Genomic DNA, 23,595 nt, shown 5'->3' with positions numbered 1-23,595 from the left:
CAGACTGGTCTGGAATTTACTTCGCAGCCCAGGCTGGCCTCTAACAACTCATCGCGATCCTACCTCAGCCTTCTGAGGATTGGGTTTGTAAGTATGAGCCACCATGGCTGGCCATACAGTGAACTGAAAATTGCCTGCATGTCTGCAAGTGTGTCATGCGCATGCCTAGTACCCATAGAGGCCAGGGTACCCTGGACCTGGAGTTACAGATGGTTGTCAGTCATAGCGTGGGTGTTGGGAACTTAACACAAGTCCTCCGCAAGAGCAACCAAGTGCTCTTAACTGTGAGCCATCTCTCCAGCCCAGGATACAGTGAGTGGACCTTTGTGTTACCAACACAGTCAGTAAGGCGGAGCAGCAGAGCATATTTTCTTGCCTTGCCCTGGCTTCTGCTGGTGAAATTTCCAAGTCATGCCCTCTGCACCCTGTGGTCTGTGATGGGCAGCAAGAACATAAACCAAGGGAAGATGGGGGGGGGGCAGAGGAGGGGGCATTGGCTCTGTGTGCTCTCTCTAGGGAGGGGTGAACCTTTGCTCAGTGTAGGCTCTGCAGCCCCCAGCCTGCCAATACTGCTCAGTTTTCCACCTGTTGGATCAGCATGACAGGGGAGAATTTCCCAGACCCAAGTTTCCTTTGGGGCAGCTCAGAGAAATCAAACACTAGCACACAGATTCTCAGGACAAAGGGGAAACAGGGCTCCAGGAAAAGAAGGGAATACCCCCCCCACTTCTCCACAGGAGCAGAGTCATAGCCCTGACCAGGGTCTGCAGGCCACATGAAGAAGAGCTTGGGGTCTGGGAGCTGCCTTCCCACTAGTTCCTTCTTAAGGAAGTGATGCATTTTATTTCTGGCCAAGACCCACGGGGTATACCTCCCTCATGTTCTGATACTGCACGTGTCCCAAACACATATGACACTTACCCTGGGTCCTTCGGGGCCTGGCCAGCCAACGGGCCCGGGCATGCCAGGAACACCTGGGGGTCCAGGTCTACCCTTCAAAGACCAAGAACAAAAGTCAAGATAGCTCGGTACGCTTCCCTCCAGCCAAGAATATTTGGGGTCTTGATGAGAGTATGAGGCCACCAAATGTGGGCCCCTGGACCTTCATCCCAACCCTACAAAGAATGAGGGCTTTAAGAACCATGTCAAACAGACATAAGTTAGATTTTTTGGTGTCATATTATATTACCAAACAAGGTGTTGTTCTATCTAAGAAATAGAGGACAGTGAACAGAGGGATTTCAAACTTGTTGGCTTTTCGGTTTTCATCACCTCTACTGATTGCACCCACTGGCCCTTGCTTCCTGTGGAGTCTCCACAAGGTTCTCGTGTGCGTGAGCTGGGACTGTGTGGGGAGCAGCAGCAGCTGCTGTTGGAACTCCCTCAAGGGCATTTTGCCTGTTTGCTGCACCAATCCCTCAGTGGCTATGCCGCAGGCTTCTATAAAAGCTTGTAATCGTGCTGTTCGCTTGGGGGCACTGGAGCTCCCCAGTCCCTTACGGACCTTCCCTTCCTACAGCACATCCCAGATCTCTTGTTATCAAGGCATCAAGGAAGGACAGACAGACAGGCTATGTACACATCCAAGGCCAGGCTGCTAGGGTTAGACTTTCCTTTATGCACACACCCTCTCATGACATCCGTCTTTACAGGCTCCTCCTGACAGTGCTCCTTCATAATTTATTGATACATGTCTCTGCTTCCAGAAAACCCCCATCTCAACTAAGGGTTATAAAAGACCAACCTTTGTGAAAGAGGGCAAGAGCATAGATGAGGGGAGGTCTTGTCTTGAGCTCACACTCAGTGGCTCTCTTCACACTTAGCTGGGGATTCAAAAGGCTCAGCTGAGAGTTCAGAGATGCCAGAGGCTAGCATGTACTCTCCACTTTTGTTTCCCATGCTATTGCAGACATTACTAATCAACACAGACCCTGATGCTTCTGAGCATGGCAACTCCACAGCATTCTTTCCAGGCCAGCATTCAACACAGCCATGGCTTGGTCACCAAGCTGTGGCTGGCCTTGCTACTTATACTGTGCAAAAATATGGTTTCTGTTGATACTAAAGCTGCTGGCATCTTTTTAGGCTGCATCTGCTCTTCTTCAATCCCAGTCAAGATCTAGAACTTAAGCACCAGCACTCACTGACTACCACAATATCACCTGATGGTTTTGTTTTCCCCCTCTGACACTAATGATGGCAGATGGCTGCTTCAGTCGGAGCCACTGGAATTTCCAAAGCAAGGCCATCTGTTCCTGTCTGCTCAAGCACTTTATTCCAGTTTAAACAATAGGTGATGAAGGTCATTTTACGTCACTGGTTGGGAGTTTGGAGAGTTCCCTGATGGGTGGCAGGCTGAGGCTGGGGAAGTGTGCCGGGGCCGGGCCCGGAAGCCTGTGGAAGAAATTCATCAGATGCTTAGCAGCCATGGGTTCCAGATCTTAACCAAAGTGTTGGCAGAAAAGGCAAGCGTGCTGATGTCATGAGGGCTGGCAGCACCAGCACCCCCACCAGGGTACGGGTGGCCCCTGAACACACTCACACGTGCATGCAACACACTTGCCCGACGGAACAGCATGGATCATACCTTCCTTCCTGGGCGGCCAAGATCCCCCTGTGCGTAGAGAAGACAGACAGACAAAGGTTGCTTGAAAGAGAAGGTCTGGCATCAGAAAACTTAGTAGGGCTGAAGACTGTGCTTGGCTGTGGCTCAGTCAGCTGGTCACTTGACCAGTTAGAGCACATCTGCCATGCCAGTGGCCCGAAGTGGGGGACACACCAATAGCACCCCTAGTACAGCTGCAGCCATTCACCGGGGAGCCCTCCTTATCTGGGCACATAGTCTGACATCTCAACGAGAACATTGTCAGCGGCACCCCCAGAAAGCAAGCTGTAACTAAGAAAGCAGTGGCTCATACCTTTTCTCCCTTTGGTCCTGTCTTGCCAGGAAGCCCGGGTGGACCCTACACAATCGAGATAAGAGGTGAAGAGAGCATATACCCAACCGAGGGGGGGGGGAGAGGCTGTGGGGGAGGGCTTGTGGTGGGGGGCTTGTGGTGGGGGGCCTGCAGCACTGGGTCTTTATGGAGCAGGCTGACTCTCAGTGTGGGGGAGGGTTCCAAGGACTCTACTGGGACCTCCCAACCCAGCAGCTCTCTGTTCTCTCTGTTCCTCTTCCCCCTGCGCTTTCTCACTTCTCAGTACCGTTTGATGGCACCCCAGTTGCCACTCTCTGCTTGCTAAGAGCAGCCACAGGGTTGTGAAGAAACCCCATTACTGAGGCTACAAAGCTTCTTGCCTCAGGCGCTCTTCACCACCCTGGCCACTCTCTCCTGAGGCTGGGCCAGGAGGGAATATAAGTTCTGGCACCGGGAGGCAGAAAGATCAGGAGGGTTCTAGGGTAGCCTTGGCTGCACAGCAAGTTCATGGCCAGCTTGGACTACCTGAGATCCTGCCTTACAAATAGTAAACTAAAAAAAGAGAATGGAAAAAAAAAGAAGTATTCCCACAAACAACCTGTGGGTTGCAGGTACTGAGTAAACCCGTCCTCCACCACCTTCATGAATGTAATGTAGAGAGCATGCTACAGTGTTTACAGTGGCTTCCATTGCCAGCCACCCCTGTGCCAGCCACGGGAGGGGGCGGCTCCAGCAGATGCTCAACAAACGCCCATGTTTTGTGCATCCACAGCCAGAAGTGCCTGTCTTCTGCTCTGTAAAACGGTCCGTGACTAGTTTCCAAATTCTTGGGATAGCAAAGAGAAACCCACCCAAATCCCTTAACCTCCGTCACACCCCTGCTGTCTGCAAGTGAACAGCACAACAAAAGCCCGTTGGAAGTGTGGTCTCTCCGAAAAGTTGTCCAAAATGACCCCCCGTCATCACAATTACAGTTTCCCTGAGACCTTTGAAAAATCCCAGAGCTCAGGCCATCCCCAGTCCAATCACGGGACAGTGTGGGGCAGAGGGAGTTGGAGAGAAAAGAAGTGCGGGGAGTGTTGGAAGTTCCCCAGGGAGCATCATGCCAAGATTCATTCCTCCAAGCTTTCCGTTTCTTGAAATGATCAGAACTGTTCTCCAAGGTCATCGATCTTAGCGCCCGCCAAACAAATACAGATGCTGATTAAATGGAGGTGTATATGTTGTGTGTGTGTGTGTGTGTGTGTGTGTGTGTGTGTGTGTGTGTGTGCACTTCCTTTCCTCCCTCCCTCCCTTCCTTCCTGTGGTGGAAGTCTTACCCTGGCTGGCCTGTTACTCATGATGCAGCTCAGGCTGCCTTCCAAACTCAAGGCAATTTCCCGGCCTCCACCAGCTGAGCGCTGACACTACAGACCTAAGCCAATGCACCTGGCGACACTGCATTTCTAACCAGTTCCCACATAATGCCAGTCACAGGCTTAGAGATCTCATTTTGAGTAGCAAGGGCACTCACTGTCCTAAAGGGACTGAGGTGGCCACACAGACTCCATGGGTGGTCCGCAGAGACCCTCCCCCGCCCCATGACTCAGACAGGCTTGCGGGGAGCTGGGAGAGGCACTAGTGTGACTGGTTCTGTTGGTTCTCAGACATATCAAGACCCATCGGGGAAGGTGGGACATAGGAGTCCACCTTAAAACACGCTCGTGGGGCCTTTCCGCACACCGCCCAGCCCCTTATGATGGTCTCTGGCTTCTGAGCCCAAAGTCACATTTTCATTATAACATTCAACAGATACTTTTATTGCTTGCTTCCTTGTTTATGTAGCCTAGGCTGCTGTTAGTCTCAGGGATCCTCCTGCCTCAGCCTCCCAACTGCTAGGTTACAAGTATGTCGTCATAGCTGGGTCAGTAAATGCTTATGGAGAACAGGCTAGCGATAGCCCACAGGTGGGGTAGTCTGGGAAGTGGGGTGGACAATTTCCCTGTGCCTGTCCACCCAGGGTCAGTAACTTTTCTTCTACAAAAACCAGAGAGTAATATTCTCTTAGGCTTAGAGGGCCACATCTGCCATCTGTCAGACTCCTGAGCTCTGCCCTATAACCTGGAAATAGCCATAGACGGTAAAACTATAGCTGGAAAAATAGGTGGCGCTGGATGTGACGCCATAGTTTTAGACTTAGTAATTGTCAGACTCTTCTCTCTCCCCTCCCCTCCCCTCCCCTCCCCTCTCCTCATCTCAATCTCCCCCCTCCCCCCCACCCCAGAGATAGGGCTTCACTCTGTAGCCCAAGCAGTCTTGGAACTCACTATGTAGTGAGGTCCAGTCTGGTCTCAAACTCATAATAATCCTCCTGTCTCAGTATCGTCTGAGTGTTAGAATTAGAACTGTATGTGACCATGCTTGGCTGAGAAAGATATCTCTATGGAGGTAGCATGAAAACCAGCATCTGGGGGACTAGAGGGAACTGGTAAAAACTTCAGCAGGGTGCTGGGGTGCATCCACCAAGGCTGAGGCAAGCTTGGCGTGTGTGAGGAAGTGGCATGGTAGCTAAAAGCGGAGGGTGCGTGTGTAACAGAGCAGTTCAAGCCAGAGTCCACTCATGGGACTTTGTCTTCCAGGTCAGGAAATTTGGTTTTTAGTCCCCAGATGCTAGGAAGCCACAAGAGGCTCACGTAGCTGAGTGGCAATTTCTATGCCTCCTGCCTAGGACGGCACTTAGGACACGCAGGTTCCTTGAACCCTCTTTCTCCTCCCCAAGGAGGACCCTGAGCCCTCATGGCAGCAGGCGAGCCCTGAGATTGGGGGGTGGGGCGGAGTGTGTGTCTCTCTGGAGTACACTCCTATTTGTCTAGAAAATTCTTTCTATAGCATCTTGCTCACTTTTCTCTCTTACCTTGGGTGGGGAATCTTTGTGGTACTCCACAGCCCAGGAAAGCTGGTAATCGGTCCCTCTGACCGCCGCACTCTTGAACTGAGCATTACCCTTGTAGGACCGCAGGTGGGGTGGACGTCACATTTGTATTTGGTGGCAGTGACAACAGCCACTACCATAAGAGTAGCATCCTAGGGAACCCTCAGACCTATCATGGTAGGGGCTGCACAGGTGAGGCCAAATTCACCCAGGGACTCTTTGGGGGGCTCTGCGCTGAGGAGAAACTACAAGAGGAAAACCAGACACACCACACACCCCCACTGGGGCAGGTGCTGTGAGGCTCTGCCCACTGGGCGGCTTTGTCTATAGGAAGACACAGGAGTGGGCCTGGAAGGATGCACCTACCTGGGGACCAGGGGGACCAGGAGAGCCAAGTGAACCTTGAATGCAGGGTGATGGTGAGGCTTCAAGTTCCAGAAGATTCTTCATGTCTGGAGAGAGAAGCTTCAGAGAAAAGCAACAATGGGTTAGAGGTCAGACTAATGAAAGAAATGCCTCCCTGGCCTCCACTCTGCTCTGTTTCTATGCAGTGGGAACCTCTGGGCTGCTTTTTTTTTTTAATAGGCAATAAGTTGTTATAGACTGTAGTTATTGCCTCGTATCTAGCTGCATTTTGAAACCTGCTATCTAACCTCTCTCTCCCCTGCTTCTCCGTTTCTATCCTCCACATTTTATGTTTGTCTTCTTTTCTTCCATCCTTGGCCCCCACCCCAGCAATTTCATACGCATTTGACTTTCATACTCATTTGACTTAAAAAAAAAAAAGACAAAAACAAAATGGAGACTTCTACATCAGAACAGCTGGTGGGAACTTGGAAGCTATGAACGCACTTTAGTGTTTTCAAAAAGATGAGGCTACAGCTGACTTCCCAGACTAGAGGAAAAAACAAAAACAAAACAAAACAAAACAAAACAAAAAACAAAAAAACCTCCCGCTTTCACAGATTGGAGGTGGCAGGAGAAGATAAGTACGGTCAAATCGGCACAGTTGCCACAATGCCCACTCCAGGCCTCAGCTCCTGAAGGACCGTAGAGCTGCCTCTCTCTAATGAGACCCTGGGGTGGCCATGTTGAGCTAGGTATGGGGCTGGCATGTAGGAGTCTGGAGATTTTTCACTCACCGGGCTTCGGTTGCCTCTGAAGAACGGCGGCGGGAACAGAGGGGGTGGCGGGGGTGTCACTAGGCAGCATGCTTTGTGGCTGCTCCGCTTCTTCTGAGCCAGGCCAGGAAGGGCTGTGCAGAAAAAACTGCGGCTCCTTAGCATGGGGCTAGCGTGGTGATCCGTGTTATGCCCACTGTGCCCAAGGGACACTTACAGGGTCCCCTGAGACTTGAGCAGGCCCCTGTTTGTTGTCTCAGGGCAACAAACAGACACACAGACCCTCTCCCGCCTCTGCTGAATGGAGATGGCACGGACACTAATATGTATGCGGCCTTGTCTCCTTCGGAGATGAACTTTGTACGCCTGGCAAGGAATGCAAATCTACACAGACCCGCCACGGCCCCACGGCTAGACGTGATTGTGAACAACCGTGATACTGTCCCCAGGAGGAAACTGTTTACACAGAGAGGTAACCAGGGCTGGAGGTAGCGTTGACTCCAAGGAACTCAGAGCCATGGCTAGAAACAAGTTCTGTGTTCTTTCTCACGTGGCTGCTCCACCTCACCAGAGGGTCCCACTTGAGTGTCTCAGTATGCACGTGACCAAACGCCCAGCGCAATGAGGTGAATGGGCCACTGGACTTCTCTTTTCAGAGTCTTATTTAAGTTGGGTCAGTGTAAAAGCGTGTGAAAAGACACCCTGACCCCCACGCTACAGCACAACAGAGTTCTAGGAAGCGAACAGACTCTAGACAGCGCCACCTAGAGCTGGAAAAACCCTGCCCGCAGCAGAGGCTGGTAAGCGCCAGCATCTGTGCTCCGTATACATCGCTGGATCTCCACACCATGGATGCGTCAGGAGGAAGTTTGTATTTTATGCAAATTGAATCCCACAACGTGAATTCCTGTTTGTCTTCTCTTACTCGATGCAGCGTTTGGGGGAGTGGAGCAAGCTGGCATTTGTAGTCCTCACAGGGTTCTGCCGTGTGGCTAGGACTATAACGCACTTATCCATTCTCCTGAGCATCCCCCGGCTGTGCCTGGGGACATCAATGCTCACACATCCCAGTGGCTACAATGAGAAGGACCGGAGACAAATGTGGCAAGAAGCGGGGACAACCAAAACTGTCGTCATGTGTCAGCGGGTGGCCATGGAGGCTGGGATCTTCTTTGGAAAATTATTTGGTGTTTTCCATCAGGGCTGAACATAGACACACACTACAGCTTAGCAACTTTACGTCTAGGAATTTACTAGTAGAAAGGGCAGGTGCGCTAGAGTGTTTGTAGCAGCAATATCCATTAAAGCCATGTTTTTCTGTTCCTAGTTTGGGCCTCAGATTCCTGGTATCTCTACGTCTCTCTCCTCCTAGGACGAGCCCTGGAAGGCCTCCCCATGCCTCTCAGCCCTGAGCTCCATGTTGAATTTTATCACTAGAAAGCTTTCTGTCACTTCTAGGCCAAGCTTTGGGTGGCCTTGCTGTGCTTTTCTCTGGGTTTAACCCCGTGTTCGTGCAACTCCGTGGGCTAAAGCTGTTTCCTTCTTTCTCCCAGCATGCACTGTGCTTCCCTGGAGGGTGGGGGGAGGGGCCAGTTTCCCTCCCTTAACATCAGGGTCTTGCGGTGTGCCTGTTAGACACTGGACCTCTAGAAATGGTTGCCGAAATAACTAAACAAATACTGACTACATGCAAGGCACCATTCGTGTGGTTCGTGTAGGCAAGCATGCCCAATCTTTGCTGCAACCCTGAGCCGAGCACCACGAACACTACCAGCACCAGGATGCCAAGATGGCTCAGTGGGTAAAGGTACTTGCTGTCAAGCCCGATGACCTGAGTTCAGTCCCTGGACCCCACATAATGGAAGGGGAGACCTGACTCCCAACATTACCATCGCCCCTCCCACACCATCAGTTAACCAAGACAGTGAGTCGAACAATTTGCTTAAGTTCACTCAGCTACGATGGAGCCTATACCTAAACACAGGCAATCGAGTTCCAGAGCTTTCTCTTTGGAACGCTGACTCCGTTGTATCAATGCTTTCCAACCAAAGACTATGGGGAACACATCCTAAGAGGAACCCAATGGGGTTTGTTGGTTCATGGCAAGAAGGGAAAACACACGCAGGATGAACCAGGAGGCACAAAGAAATGTGTTCTAGGATTCCGGCTCCTGGCTCCTTGCGGCTTTGTGGAGGAGACTGGGAGAGGCAAAATCCGGCTGTTCTGTGGTCAGCCAGCTGGGTTCTTCTCTGGGAGGGAGAGGAACGGAGCAGAACAAAAGCCAATTGGTTAAGAAGCAGCCGCATTTCAGGGTGAGAATGGTTGTAGCAGGATAGCCTTGGCTTGTGTCTGAGTTTGGCTGGGACTCCGGGGATAAGTCTTGCTTTTGTCTTGATCCATCAGGGTCACGCAGTGGTGCTGTCTGGGTTTTTTGTTTGTTTTTTGTCTTTTGAGACAGGGTTTCTCTGTGTATCCTTGGCTGTCCTGGACTCGCTTTGTAGACCAGGCTGGCCTCGAACTCACAGTGATCCACCTACCTCTGCCTCCCATGTGCTGGGATTAAAGGCGTGCACTGCTACCACCAGGCTGAGTGGTGCTGTCTGAAGTTGAAGTCTATGGCGTTCTGTGCCCTAGGGGATGCCGTGCACACTGGGCCTGGCAGCTCCAATGTCATAGCCACTGTTCTTCCTTCCTTCCTTCCTTCCTTTTTTGTATGTTTTAATTCATGTGTATGGGTGTTTTGCCTGCATGTACAACTGTGCATGATATGCATGCAGTGTCCGAGACAGCCACAAGGGGTCATCTCTAGGGGTAAGAGCCTCCATGTGGGTGCTGGGATTTGAACCCTGGTCCTCTGGAAGAACAGCCAGTGCTCTTAACTACAGAGCCATCTCTCCAGCTCCTACTATTCTCTTTCTTAGTGGAAAGTGATAATAGTTACGTTTTCAAACTTTACCCCATCACCAGCTCTTTGCCAGCGCTGAGAAGCCAGGGGCAGACAACGTCAGCTTCTCCATGCTATACCTTGGACTAGCAAAGAGGGTGACAGGTACACACTAGCTAGCCACAGAAGCCTGTTCAAGGCACCCCCCTCCCCAGATCTGGTTTCCCGTGGTCTCCCTTCCGACTCACTAGACAGCAAAGATCCAAGGCGACAAGGAAAGCACACCTAGGAGCCGGGTGGGTCACGAGGCTGATTTGCACCATCACCATTGTTTTTCCAGTCCATATATGGTCTCCCATATGGCCTGTCCATCACCCTGGGAGCTCCCCTAGTGTAAGTTCCTGAGTCTCTCAAGGCAATTGCTTCTCCCACTTCTTCCTGGAAACCAGAGGCGTCTTCAGTGAACATAAATGATCAGCTGCTTTTGCTGCCAAAGCATCTGCCTTTTTACCCGTCCCTCCCTTTCTCCCCCTTGACCTACTTCATCCCAGCAGGTGGAGGCTGTCCATGCCCCCCCACCTCCCCCAGCTCCAGGAGCTGTTTGTTTTTAGCACCAGTCTGGTTTATTTACAGCTCATTCCAGCACGGAGTATTTCCATCAGGTGGATGGACAAGTTTGGGACTAGCTTCCCTGCTTCGCTCTCCCGGGCAGCTAAGCCAGAGGCTTCTTCACATGGCTATTTTTGGTCCTGAGTGCCCTGTGGACCCCTTCCAGGCCTGTGCTATCTCCTCTGGAAAAGTACCTAAGCTTTTAGGGTCCAATCTGGAAGAGCCCCAGAAGGCTCCATTGCAATGGAAACTGTTGTGTGTGTAGTACATGGTGCCTGTTGGGGGCCTGACAAACCACGTGCATGGCTCAGCCCCAGGCAGCTGCCTTGGCAAATGTCAACAGTCAAGGTACTCCAGTCCCACCGGCCCCCACTTAAAGGTGCCAGTGCAGAGTTATCTGTGAGTGTCACACTACCAGAGCGGAGGCCATTGTCTCACGATGGCTTTGGCAAGTGTTTGGAGCCTTTTCTCTCCCTCGATTTGAGAAACCAAGGTATGCTCTTGGAAAGTGATCCACACCAGTGGGCTCTGGGAAGTACAGGACCCTGCAGGTAAGAGCGTGAGTCTGGGGTGCGTGTGGTCATGTGATACACTATCCTCACTTCCTCAACCCAAGGAGTCAGTTTCCTCATCTACACTACCGAAGGGTTGGGCCCATACTGCCTCCAAACAGTTTTAAAGATAAATATGGTGCCAGGGTCACCACTGGGTCTGTCTTCATTTTCCGACATGCAAGACAAGCCCATCAACAGGCCACCAAGACCCTGTCATTCTAACCTCCTATACCCCAGTGCAAGCCAGTGTGGCGTTAAAAGCCAGCAAAGGAGCAGCTAGAAGGAAAGCCCAGAGCTGAGGAGGTGAAAGGCGCATGCTCCAGGCATCACTGGGCGCATGCATGCAGGGCTGGAAGGCACAGTAATGTGCCATCCACACACTAGCTGGCTGCAGTTTGCCCAAAGTTGTCCACAACTCACAATTCCAGAGAAGCTTGCCTTCTAGGACTTTCTGTTGCCCCCCCCCCCACACACACACAGACCATATGAAAAGCAAGTTCTGACCCTAAAGGTGAAAGCATTTAGAATGTCTTTGAAAGGCCACAGTGGAAGCTTCCACCTGAGTGGGCATGGGTAACCAGGGCGGACGCACCTGCAAGGCAAGTGATCTGCTGGCTGCTGTCACTGAGCCACATCACCCAAGCCTGCAATGATGGCAAGGGTCCCAGCCACCTCATGCCAGGGGCAGTCATGGGCCACAGAGAGTGGTTAGGGGACGGCAGCTGCCAGCCACTCTAGAATCAAGGTCACAAGAGGGACAACAAACAGATTCACACACACAGGCCCCCACTGACTATGTCATCCCCTTCACACTGCAGTCTTAACAGTGGCTGAGGGATTTCAAGTTTAGTCTGCTCATGCTCCTAGGACAATCATACTTTCCAAGTCTTTAAAAAAAAAAAAGCATGTATATTCTCTCTCTCTCTCTCTCTCTCTCTCTCTCTCTCTCTCTCTCTCTTTCCCTTCCTCTCTGACACACACACACACACACACACACACAAACACACCCATGCACACACACATATACCCGCACACACACATGCATGCACATGCACATGTGTGCGCACACACATACACACACATGCGTGCACACACACACATGCATGCACATGCACACACACATACTCCACACACATGCACACACACATCTGCACACACATACCTACACACACACACACACACACACACACACACACACACTTACCCACGTAGCCAGCTGAGTGACAGAGAAGCCCGGAAATGATGAGTAGACGTGTGAGGCTGAATGGCGGCCCCGCCATCGTGTGGCAGAGCCCAAGGCAGACTGGCCTGGGAACACAAGCTCCAGACAGGCTGAGATTTGTCACGCCCCCGAGTGCTGCCCGCGCCTGGCCTGCTTGGCATTTGTGGTGGGAGTTGGCCAATCCCTGCTTTGATGTTGCTTCTGCCCCAGATGCCAGGCTTTCAGGAGCCAGTCCTGGGCTCCAGGGAGCAGGGATGGATTGGCAACCCTGCTCCAGCGACTGCTGATGCTTCTGTAGAACAATCTGCGAAGACGTAGTGCCCTCTGCCTGGGGGAGGATGTGAGGTTGGGAGCTTGGGGCAATAATCACCTCATACACCACAAGGAGGAAACAACACAGTCTGTAAACCAGGCGGCTTTTCATTTGCCTCAAAACTGCCTCATCAATACTGCTCTGGCATGCATCAGTCGTACCCCACAGAGACGCTGCCCTCTTCTGCTTCTGGGAAGACCTGTGTGGCTCAGTGTTTGCTGTGGCTGGCAAGGTTCTGCCAATAAAGTCACACTCAAAATAACAAAACACAAACTCTACATATATTATTTGTGTGTGTGTTATGTAAAACTACATAGCTACACACACACACACACACACACACACACGTGCATTTCCAAAGACCATGAGGGTTGAACCGAGGTCTCACGCATGCTAAGCACATGGTCTACCACCAAGCTGCATCCCCATTCTCAAACCTCTTTTACAGAAACCTTGTCTATAAAATACTAAAGTGGACTGATATTTCACTGTATACCCAAAGCAGGAACATACATAATAGTCTAAGTCATGAAAGATAAGGTTATTGGTACTTAGTGATAAGCACTGATTTGAACAACTTAGTGACAAGTTATATAACAAGAGTAGCAAACTTGCGCTACAAAGGGCCGGTGTTAAATGTTTTAGGATTTGTGGGCAACATGGTCTCTGTGGCAAAGAGCTTTGCTATTATACAGAAAAGCAGTAATATCTAAAGATGAATGTGACCATGTTCTGATAAAACTTTATTTATAAAATAAATAAAGCTATAGTCTGCCCACCCCAGCACGATACCATCGAAAGAAAGGATGGTGTATTGTTTTTATATTATCTGTTTTATCAGTATGCCTGGCTAGCAATCAAGCAAGACAAATACACCTATTATATTTTAAAATCGCCTTAGTTAACTTGAGGCAGGGCAGACATTAATCCTCTAAACTACTTCCCATAGAGGGGCAGGTATAGGATCCCTGCCCCAATCCCATGCCATCTGCTTCTAATAATTTCTATCAAGCTACCTCCCATCCATAATCCCAAATACTTGCTACTGTTCTTTATCTGGGCCAAATCCACATCCACACCAGCTACATGTTTTTCTTTAATCTAACCCATGGTGGCCTTCTCCTCCTCCTCCTCCTCCTCCTCCTCCTCCTCCTCCTCCTCCTCCTCTTCCTCCTCCTCCTCTTCTCTCCTCCGGCCTTTTCTCTTCCCAGGATCCTCTCTGTCCCTCTAAGCCCAGGAACCTTAGCCACACCTATCTCAGTTGCCCTTCCCAGGTGGGATAGCTTTTTATTAATTAGCATCGAAACACAGCAGACCATCCCCCAACAACTCCCCCTTTCTGTCTAAATAAAGGCCATTAAAAAAAATATGTATATACCATTCATTGTGTGCACCATCCGCTAGGAACAAGTAGAGAGAACCAAGTGAGGATATACAAAGACTAGACTCGACTTCCGGGCTCAGAAATGTGCTGTTCAGTGTCACAGAAACAGTACTGATCCTGGCATCAGGAGAGCATGGCTGCCGCTCTCCTGGGCTTGCCGCCGAGTAGCTACGCGTCTCTGAGCGAGACGCTTATTCTGCGTCTCAGCTTTCCCACCTGTGAAGCAGGTGCAGCATAAGCTACTTTGCTACTCAGCTGCGGGGATTAGAGCCAAGGCGTTTGGCATTTCAGGCGCATAAGATGGCTCGTTATCCACCTCTTTCTGGATAACTTGGTCAAGGTGAAAGAGAGGCGTACAGGGGTGTCTGCAGGGAGGAGATAGTTGACGGAGACAGAATGAAATGAGTAGTCAGAACGGCTTCCCGGAAGAGGTGGCATTTGCGATGAGCCTTAAAAGCAGAGGTTTTTCTTGCACAAAATGGGGAGGAGGGGGAGGGAAGGCTTGGTCTTGGTTCCCCTGGGACAGGGAGCATTCAGTTCAGAGGCCTCAACAGTTGAACAATATCACCTGCTTCATCTTCTCCAGCTCCCCCACCTGATGCTTTGAATGAGAATGCCGCCCCCATCTGTTTGAATACTTGGTCCCCAGTTGATGGACTGGTTTGGGAAGGATTGGGGTTCATTTTGTTGGAGGGGGTGTGTCACTGGGGTAGGGGAGCAGGCTTTCACTATTCCCAGGGTGTTCTCTTCTGCCGCTTACTTTCCCAGATGTGAGCTCTCAGCTGTCACCATGGCTTTGCTTTACCATCATGGATCTAACCCTTTGAAGCCATAGGCCAATTAAACGCTGCCTTGGTCATGGTGTTTTGTCACAGCAATAGAAAAATAACGAATACAGGCCCCTGTTGTCCTTCTTCCTCCTCGTCATCCTCGCTGTCCTCCTCCTCACCATCTTCTTTCTGGGAGAGGTCTCATTCTGTAACCCAAGCTATACAAGGACTCACTGTGTAGTTTAGGGCTTCAGCTTATAATAATTCTCCTGCCCTGTGCTTCCTGGTGCTGGGATTGCGAACATGTTTCACCATATCTGATCAGATCTTTATTTTATTTTTCAGCATCATGTCAAAAGTCCTTGGAAGTTTCACCACTTTCACAGCAAAACTATTATTATTATTATTATTATCATCATTATTATATTTATCACCATCATTATCACTATTAATATCATCATTGTTATCATTATTATTATTATCATCATCATTATCACTATTGTTGTTATTATTATTATTATTATTATTATTATTATTATTATTATTATTATTATTATTAAACCATGGAACATCAAACTGTTTTTAAAAAGCTTTACTAATTTTATTTTCTGTATGAGTGTTTTGCCTGCATATACTTATGTGTACCACGTGTGTAGTTGGTGGCATCAGATCTCCCGGAATTGGAGTTATGGGTGGTTGTGACCCCCCATGTGGGTTCAGGTCATAGAACCTGGGTCCTCTGAAGAGCAACATGTGCCTTTAGCTGCTGCGCTGTCTCTCCGGCCTCCCCACCAAACTTTCCTTTAAAAGGGCTGACACATACAACCAGCTCAGCTGGCTGCATGTCACCACTGTGAAAGGAAGGCAATTGGTCCCCAAAATTTAGAGTTGGGCCCTGGCTTACCCTAAGTTTCTATTTGATCTAAATAACAGACCGAGAGTCTGTTCTGTGTCTTTCTGTGTACATGCCCTGCCGCCACTCTTTTCCTGTCTGGCTTCCCACTTTATCCTACTCTCTTTATCCTCTGTCGTCCCAGGCACCAACAGATGCCTATGCAAACACCTCACCTTTCTGCAGCTCTGGCAGCTCCCAGCCAGCCTGGGACTTAGGATCCCTGGTTCATACCCTTGGCAGGAAACTGTTTCTTGAATGTGGATGACTTATTTCCCCTGCTTGTGAAAAGGCATCTGCCAGGTGAGCTCTGAGCTCTCTCCAGCTTCACTCTACAGAGGCTTTCTGGGCACAAGGACCCTCCGTAGAGCCCTGGATACCTAGAGGTGAGCCCCCTTTTCCCTGCTATTATCTTGTCCTTAGCTTCACCCCTATGCCCAGGCCCAGGCCCAACTTACTACTGATAGCTGCCTGCAAAGTCACATTCATAATCAGTTTCTGGGCCATCCTGCCACTGTCAACAGGTGTCACATTCACAGTGCTTTGTCTAAATTGTGGCTCTGGGATTTATCAACCAGGCCAGAAGCCCACTTCTGGAACATTGCCTCCCCGGGCACCATTCCAGAGTTTCTAGTCCCACTGCTGCACAGGGGCCTGTAGCTGCGGAGCGCAGCCCAGATGGGTTCTGTCACCGTGTCTACCTCCCCTGGCTCACCTACTGCCCCTGTACAGATCTGTGGCCAAGCTGGTCCCAGCACCTGAACGCAGGGACCCAGAGTTCTCATATGAAGCAAAGACATCTACACTTGAGCCAGAGATGCTGGTGAACAACTGTGATCCTACAATCTCAGCCCTCCAGAGACCGGGGAAGGAGGATTGTCAGTTCCAGGTCAGCCTGGGCTACATGGCGAGACCCTATTTCAAAGTGCAAGGAAAAGAGTCACTGAGATGGCTCAGCGAGTTAAGGCTCTTGTCACCAAGCCTGACAACCTACGTTCAGCCCCAGGGCCTCCCTATGGCGGAAAGAGAGAACCAACTCCTGCAAGCTGACCTTTGAGCTCTATATGCATACCTCCCCCCCCCCCACGCACATGAGCATGCATGTGTGCACAAGTACACACACACACACACACACACACACACACACACACACACACACACAGAGCACAGCACATTTTCAGAAGTCTGCATGTTTGGGAGGAGAGCTCAGGATCTCCCCAGTGCTAGGGCACTTCAGATCTGTTGTCCTATCTCCAGACCTTGGTGGGTAGCGGGGCAGGTCGAAGAAGCCTACTGGCAAAGACTGGCCCCTCCCCTTGACCAAACTTTGGTGGGGCTTCACTGACTCCTTTGCTTGACAAGACTCCAGCTCGAATTTGGGCATCTGCGTCCAGTCTTACAGTTGTAGCTGCCCCCGCCCCCAACGAATCAGTCTAAAGGAATTTCTCGTTCGTGACACCAGATCAAGTCCTCATTTCCACTCTTGACACTGAGTGGCTCTGGCCTGCTTTTGACAAAATCCCATGAGCTGGTTTTCCCAGAATCCCTCTACCCTGGTGTCTCCTTAGTATTTTTCCATCCATTCATCCGACTGGCTCCTTGGCTGTCTGTCCCGACTTGTCCTTGTCCTGGAGCTGGGCTAGACCTTTGCTCTCCTCTGGGCTAGTCTTAACATCAATGGCGACAGTCTTGAGGTCTATTAAATATCGTCTCCAGAACCGCTGTTCTTGTGGTCTTGGGATAGCCCTGCCGAACATTCTACTGAAATCCACAAACATTTCTCGAATGTCTATGTATGCTAAGCCCTTTTTACCTGAAAATAATGGTGATGCTGGGTTAGCACTTTCCACACATTTTGCCATTAGTCCCCTTGGCTAACTGCCTCCGTTTTGCAAAGGGGAAAATGCCTCTTGATGAAACCATGTTAATAGGGCTGGGCTGCATGGCTAGAGCCGACTTGGAAATGGAGTTCATGAGGAATTTTAAACCTTGTGAAGAGGTGGCCTCTCACAGCCATCCTAGCCAGGCTTGGGGGACCGCTCACTTGCCCCCAGTCATTGGCACCCTCCTGTTCCTCTAACGGCTTCTGTGGAGCCAGCGGCTTCCCTCCGTGCTGATTCCGTCTTCACCAGCTGGCTACCTCCCTCCCGGCGGCTGTCTGTCCATCTCAGAACTGCCTGGGAGCTGTGCAGAGAAGGTTGACGTTTCCCTCAAAGGCGTGCTCATCACTGCACAGGCCAGAGCAACCCCTGGGAACTGGGACATCTGTCTACCCTTCCCAGTAGCCCTGCGTACAGGGGACTCCACCCCTGGGGGATGTGGAGACACAAGATGGAAAAGACTCACAGCCTGATGCCGTCCTGAGGATGAGTCATCCCCTGCCAGGGACGCTGACCTGCAAGGCCTATGTAGCAGTGACTGACCTGGAACTTACTATGTGGAACCCAAAGAAGCCAGAGGCTGTACCCCAAATCTGACTGGGGATGTGGCTATTTACCCGTATTAGAGACCTGTCTGCTTTTATTCTATTTTTAGTTAGTGCATAAAATACTAGGTGTCATATGATCCCATTTTCACTCGTGCCATTGTTTCTTGCTCCTATTTGCCCTCTGCTCCTCCATTCTGTGTCCCCCGACCCAATAAGCCCCATCTGCATTCATGCCATAGAATTATATATATATTTAAATCCAGATTCTACAAGAATATATTCTTTTTCTCCCCTCACTAATTTTTCTTGTTCCCTTCTCCCCACTCCTTTAGCTTCCTTTCTTTTACCTTCTACTTTCATGTTTTATATATGTCATATATATACTATATATTATATAAATATCTGCATATATGGTATATATCACACATATATGTAATATACCATATGTATGCACATGTATACATGTATGATTTTTGTATTTATATTTAAATATACAAAGAGTCTACCTTTCTCTTTACAAAGTTCTTATACTTATCTTATTTATGTGCATTGTGTGTCCATGTGCCACGGCATGTATGTGGAGGTCAGAGACAACTTGTAGGAGTTGGTTATCTCCTTCTACCACGTGGGTCCCGGGCATCGAACTCAAGAATTCAGGCTTGGTAGCATGTGCCTTTACCTGCTGTTGTCTCCCCATCCCCAGTCCTGTCTTTGTAGTGAAGGTTTACCACTGCTCATCTTTGGGCGGACACCTAGGTTGCCTCTCTGACTCTCCAGTTATAGCCGGGGCTCAATCAAATGTGCTGGCTGGTGAGGTTTAGCAGAAGCATTTACCTTCACTAGGCTACTCTTCAAAGTGGGCAGAGTTTTCAGGTCACTTAAAAAATCTACCAAAATAATTAGCAACCAGAAGACAGGTGGCTGAACGGACGACAGAGTGAGCGTGGCCAAGTGCTGGCTGAACAGAGTCAGGGAGGTGGCTCCAGCTGAGCTGGGTACCAAGGCATCTCAGACCAGGTGGCCTCATTAACACACACTTGCTCTTCAGAGGCCCAAAGTCAACACGTTGAGAACTCAGATTCTCCTGCGCCCTTCCTCACTGACTCATGGGCACCTGGATGCCATCTTGCTGTGTCCCTCCATGCCTTTCCTCTGTGCCGGTGTCCCTTGTCTTTCTTTGTGCCTCCAAGCCTAATTTCTTATAAGGCCACTGGTCAGAATGGATTGGAGTTCACCTTCAGGCATTGTTTAACTCCCTTGCTTCTTTAAAGACGCCATTCCCTCAAGAGCCCCGTTCTGGTGTACTTGGGTGCGGGGAGGAATCTTGAGGGGGCCACCGTTTAGCCCATAGCAGTGAGCTGAATACTGGTGGTCCCTGAACAATTCTTTTTACAATTCCTTTTGAATTTCTAAATCCATAATAATACAAAGAGAAACTTAAAAAAAAAATTCTAAGCAAGCAATTTAGAAGTGCAAGATAAAGGTTGAGGCAGGTCAGCCCTGCACCTCTGTTGACCAATACGGGGGTGGGGCGGGGGGGACAGGAGGCTACACAGAGCTTAGGAGTCAATGCTTTTAGAAGCTTGCTGCCACTCAGCATGAGGACAAGACACCCAGACCCCACATCCTGCAGAGACGCCTTGAGAGGAGATACAAGGATGAAAGAGAGCCGCCACCTCCCTGTTGTCATTATTTTGCCCAAGCCACATATCAACAGTGCCTCCTTTGCCCACGCGAGGAAAAGAAACCAAACCCACCCCTCTTTCCTCCCGCAAGGGAATTGCTTTGGATCTTATCTAAAGAAGGGCATCTGCTTCTTTGGGTCCATGCTCTAATTTGACCAAATGGCCTGTGGTGGGAGGAGGAGACAATGTTATTAGGGGACCAGGGAACGTGGAGAAGCCTCCTTGAGGCTTGCTGAGCCTTGGCTCAGAATTGGATTACAGCAGCCGGCATCAATCAGCGGGCGCTATTAAATCTTCTGCTGGGCTCGACAGCGAAGGCCAAGTTTGCAGAATTATTCAGGAAAGCTGGCCACAGGTCAGCTGCCCTGGGCCTGCAGGGTGAGTTATTTCCAACACCTGCTGACAGCTGTGGCGGGGTGGAAAGACCCTGTTTCCATGTCTTCATTTTTCCACCGTGACTCTTCGCTATGGAAACGTGAAACACAAAACGCCGTGGCTCGCTTAACCCCTTCCCCTAAATGACCATCCCGTCTCCACTTGCTGTATGAGTTGTCTGGGGTTCCATACCAAGTAGGAAAGAGAGGGGCTGGATTCTTGGGGGGCTCTTGGCTACTCAAGACACAGGCAACTATCTGGCCAACTCACCCGAATACTTGTATTTCAGAAATTGGGGGGAGACAGGGCTACCTCTTTGGACTCTCTTGATCAACAAAGCTTCAACGGAGCAAGTGGCCAAGATAAACCTGAGGCTTTTTCATAACCTTGTAATTGCAGAAGTCCTCCTGACTTAGCTTTCTAAGTGCAGAGATCACACTGCGTGTCACCATGTCCAGCCCTCTTCGCTCCTTTACACCCAAGAGGTTATACTGTCTCAGGATATTGTAAAGGGCACAATGGTTCACAGTAAGCACTGGGGGAACATGGAATGTTAACACACAGGGTTGGTCCTTCAAAAGTAGAAATGTACAACCTGTTATCCGCCCAGGAAGCCCTAAGTAGACATGGGTAATAGCCTGGTGACCTTTGTGCTATCTGTGTAGCGGAGACCACACTGGATCCTCCCCCAGACCGTTATCATAAGCCAATTTTTCCTCAATCTATAGCATCCATCTTTATGAACTTTACAAGGAGTTTTCATGTAGTCACATCCAATCGGTTTTTAGCTTATTTTGTTCCTCTAAGAGATTTATGTATGCTTTCTTGTGCAGTCAGGATTGAGTTAATTAACAGAACAAGTTTTCACCAAATTGTGCTGTGCCTGAATGACTCAGGATCAGATTCCAGAAGTTTGAACCAACACTGGCTACTGAGTTACACTGAACAGAACTATTTTGCCTACCATGCATTGTCACTCTGCTGGCCAGGACTGTTGCAGAGACTTCCCTGTCCTTCCCATCCTCCATGCTATATAAAATGCACATGCATTCCTTTACTCAGTTTCATTATATTTCTTCACTTGGGAAAAACCAAAACGTGTTCGCTCTACTTTTTTGATGGACAGTCAGGTACCCTGCAAACATTCACTGGTGGTAAATGGTGCCACAAAATCACCTCCTGCTTTTTTTTTATAAGTTGTGTGTGATAGAGGATTTCCAGAAAAAAAGTGCCAGTCAGGGTGTATGTTTTACACGTGCCATCTGCTTTACTCCACAGAGCCCTCAGCAGCCAACTCCTGTTCCTAGGAGCGGGGGATCAAAGTGTCTGTTTCCACACTGTCACAGAGGGGAGACATGGAATCCCAGTGCGGTTTTCGTTTGCATTTCCCACTGAGGACCGCGGCATGTGCACAGCTGTATACTTTCTCCAGGGGACTGCTGGAATTAATGCTTTTTTTCTCATTGATAAGGAAAGTGGTGCCCATTGTTTGACTGCGCTTCCTCCTCCTCATCTCCTTCCATCCTTTTCTCCCAGCTTGTTTAGGCCTCAATCACATTTATTTATTTAGAAAGAAAGAAAGAGAATTTCTTTCTTTTAATAATCTTACAGATTTTAAAAAATATTTAAACATATTTTAGACTTAAAATATACTTGTAATTTGCAGCTAATTATAGTATAAGATTTAAGTCTGTTTACTTGTTCACAGAGGGCAACTTTTTTCTTTCTACTGATTTTTAAGTTAGCATGCAAAATAATAGGGTTTATTTTATTGGTACATACCTATCATTATTTTATGTATATGTACCTCCTATTGCCATTTCTTTTTTTTTTCTTTTTTTTTTTTTTTAGGTTTTTCGAGACAGGATCTCTCTGTGTAGCCTTGGCTGTCCTGGAGTCGCTTTGTAGACCAGGCTGGCCTCGAACTCACAGCGATCCGCCTGCCTCTGCCTCCCAAGTGCTGGGATTAAAGGCGTGCACCACCACGCCCGGCTCCTATTGCCATTTCTTATCCCCCTTCTTAATCTTGTTGGTCTCCTCTCTTCCCTCAAATAGCCCTCTTTCTTAGTCTCGTGTGTGTGTGTGTGTGTGTGTGTGTGTGTGTGTGTGTGTGTGTGCGCGCGCTCCCCACACAAGAGAACAGAAGACACACTTTTGTACACTAAAACAGAAAGCATAAGTCTATTTCTATGAATGCGGTCAAAGCCCATGGCTGGGAGGGCACAGGGCCTATGGGGAGCCTTGCACTGCTTGCTGTTTTGTAAATGCTCATGTAACCAACTGCCTTTAAATATTTACATCTATCCACAGACTTGACAAAGCGACCTTTTGTAGTGGTTAATGCAGACACTCAAAAGTGGCCAAAGCAGCCGGGGTGGTGGTGCTCGCTGTTAATCCCAGCACTCTGGAGGCAGAGGCAGGCGGATCGGCCATCCACACCCAGAAGCCTCAGAGAAAACCATGGAAGAAGAGCTGGTGATGACGGATGCTATGGAATTGATGTGCTGCTGTGGTTACCTGCACAAAGTCAGCCTCAGGTAAGTATAGACTCCATGTGAGAGACACAGCAATTTCGTCTTCCTCATTACCCTCCCTTGGTCTCCTCTCCATGTAGGTATTTCCTCCCTCTATATAAAGACATCTATGTTTAACAAATGCTTGTATAATTATACACATTATAAACAGGTGTTGCCTCTGTTTCTGAGTTTTGTCTAGAGACCCTACATGAGGGAAACATGATATTTGTCTGAATCTAGTTTATTTTGTTCAACACGATCTCCAGTTGCAGGCACTTTCCTGAAAATGGCATGGTTTCCTTCTTCACAGCTGAAGAAAGCTCCACTGTCTCTACATGCCTTTTCCTTTTATCTGTGGTGGACATACAGCCAGCTTCTATATCTTGGCTTCTGTGTGCCCCACTGAGGAATGCTCACGTGGAGTTCTTCTGGGTCTGAGTGGCCTCAGGAATGGTGAGCTGGGCCATACATAGCATGGCTCTATCTGCAGTTTTCTAAGGAATCTTCACACTGACTTCCTTGATGGCCTCACTAGTTTTGCATTCCCACCGTCAGTGTGTAGGGTTCCTCCCCTCCCTCATCCACACTGCATTTGCTATTGCTTGCTTCCTTTTCTTTTCTTGTTTGGCTTTTTGAGGTAAGGGCTCACTCTGTAGCCTAGGCTGGCCTCCAACTCATGGCAGCCCTCCGGTCTCAGCCTTCCAAGGGATGGCCACTATGCCCAGCTTGTTATATTGACAGTCATTCTAACTGGGGTGAAAGAATCAACGTAGCTTTGATTTTGCGTGTCCCTGATGGCTAGGGATGTTGAACATTTTTTCCCCGTATAATCATTGGTCTTCTTGCTTCCTCTGAGAACCGTTCAGTTCATTCATGGGGCCTGACTCTCTCCTTGAGCCACCTCAGGCATCTACTTCTGTTTCCTATAGACATTCCACTAGGGAGGGAGCGCGTCACCTCGACCAATGTGGCTCCCACAAGACCCCGCTGCCTTCTAGACCCTGGAGTCTTGG

At 49.4% G+C, this 23,595-nt stretch overlaps 1 protein-coding gene across 2 annotated transcripts in view; it reads right to left on the bottom strand.

Annotated features, from left to right (window-relative positions):
* Positions 1-23,595, bottom strand: part of COLQ (collagen like tail subunit of asymmetric acetylcholinesterase) — a 61,537-nt gene that overhangs the window by 28,531 nt on the left and 9,411 nt on the right. The window contains exons 1-6 of one of the 2 annotated variants that reach the window (XM_084796395.1): positions 12,202-12,286; positions 6,972-7,084; positions 6,196-6,294; positions 2,919-2,963; positions 2,588-2,614; positions 922-993 (exon numbers count right to left, since the gene is read on the bottom strand). In XM_084796395.1, the coding sequence (XP_084652521.1) occupies positions 922-993; positions 2,588-2,614; positions 2,919-2,963; positions 6,196-6,294; positions 6,972-7,084; positions 12,202-12,277 (432 nt within the window). In that variant the 5' untranslated portion in view covers positions 12,278-12,286. Of the gene's footprint in view, positions 1-921; positions 994-2,587; positions 2,615-2,918; positions 2,964-6,195; positions 6,295-6,971; positions 7,085-12,201; positions 12,287-23,595 lie in introns of those variants that run through there. The other variant, XM_084796394.1, reaches the window with a different exon arrangement.

The sequence above is a fragment of the Acomys minous genome (genome assembly GCF_964271855.1).
Source record: "Acomys minous genome assembly, chromosome: 9".
Classification (NCBI taxonomy): Eukaryota; Metazoa; Chordata; class Mammalia; order Rodentia; family Muridae; genus Acomys; species Acomys minous.
This window is presented reverse-complemented; position numbering and strand designations above follow the sequence as displayed.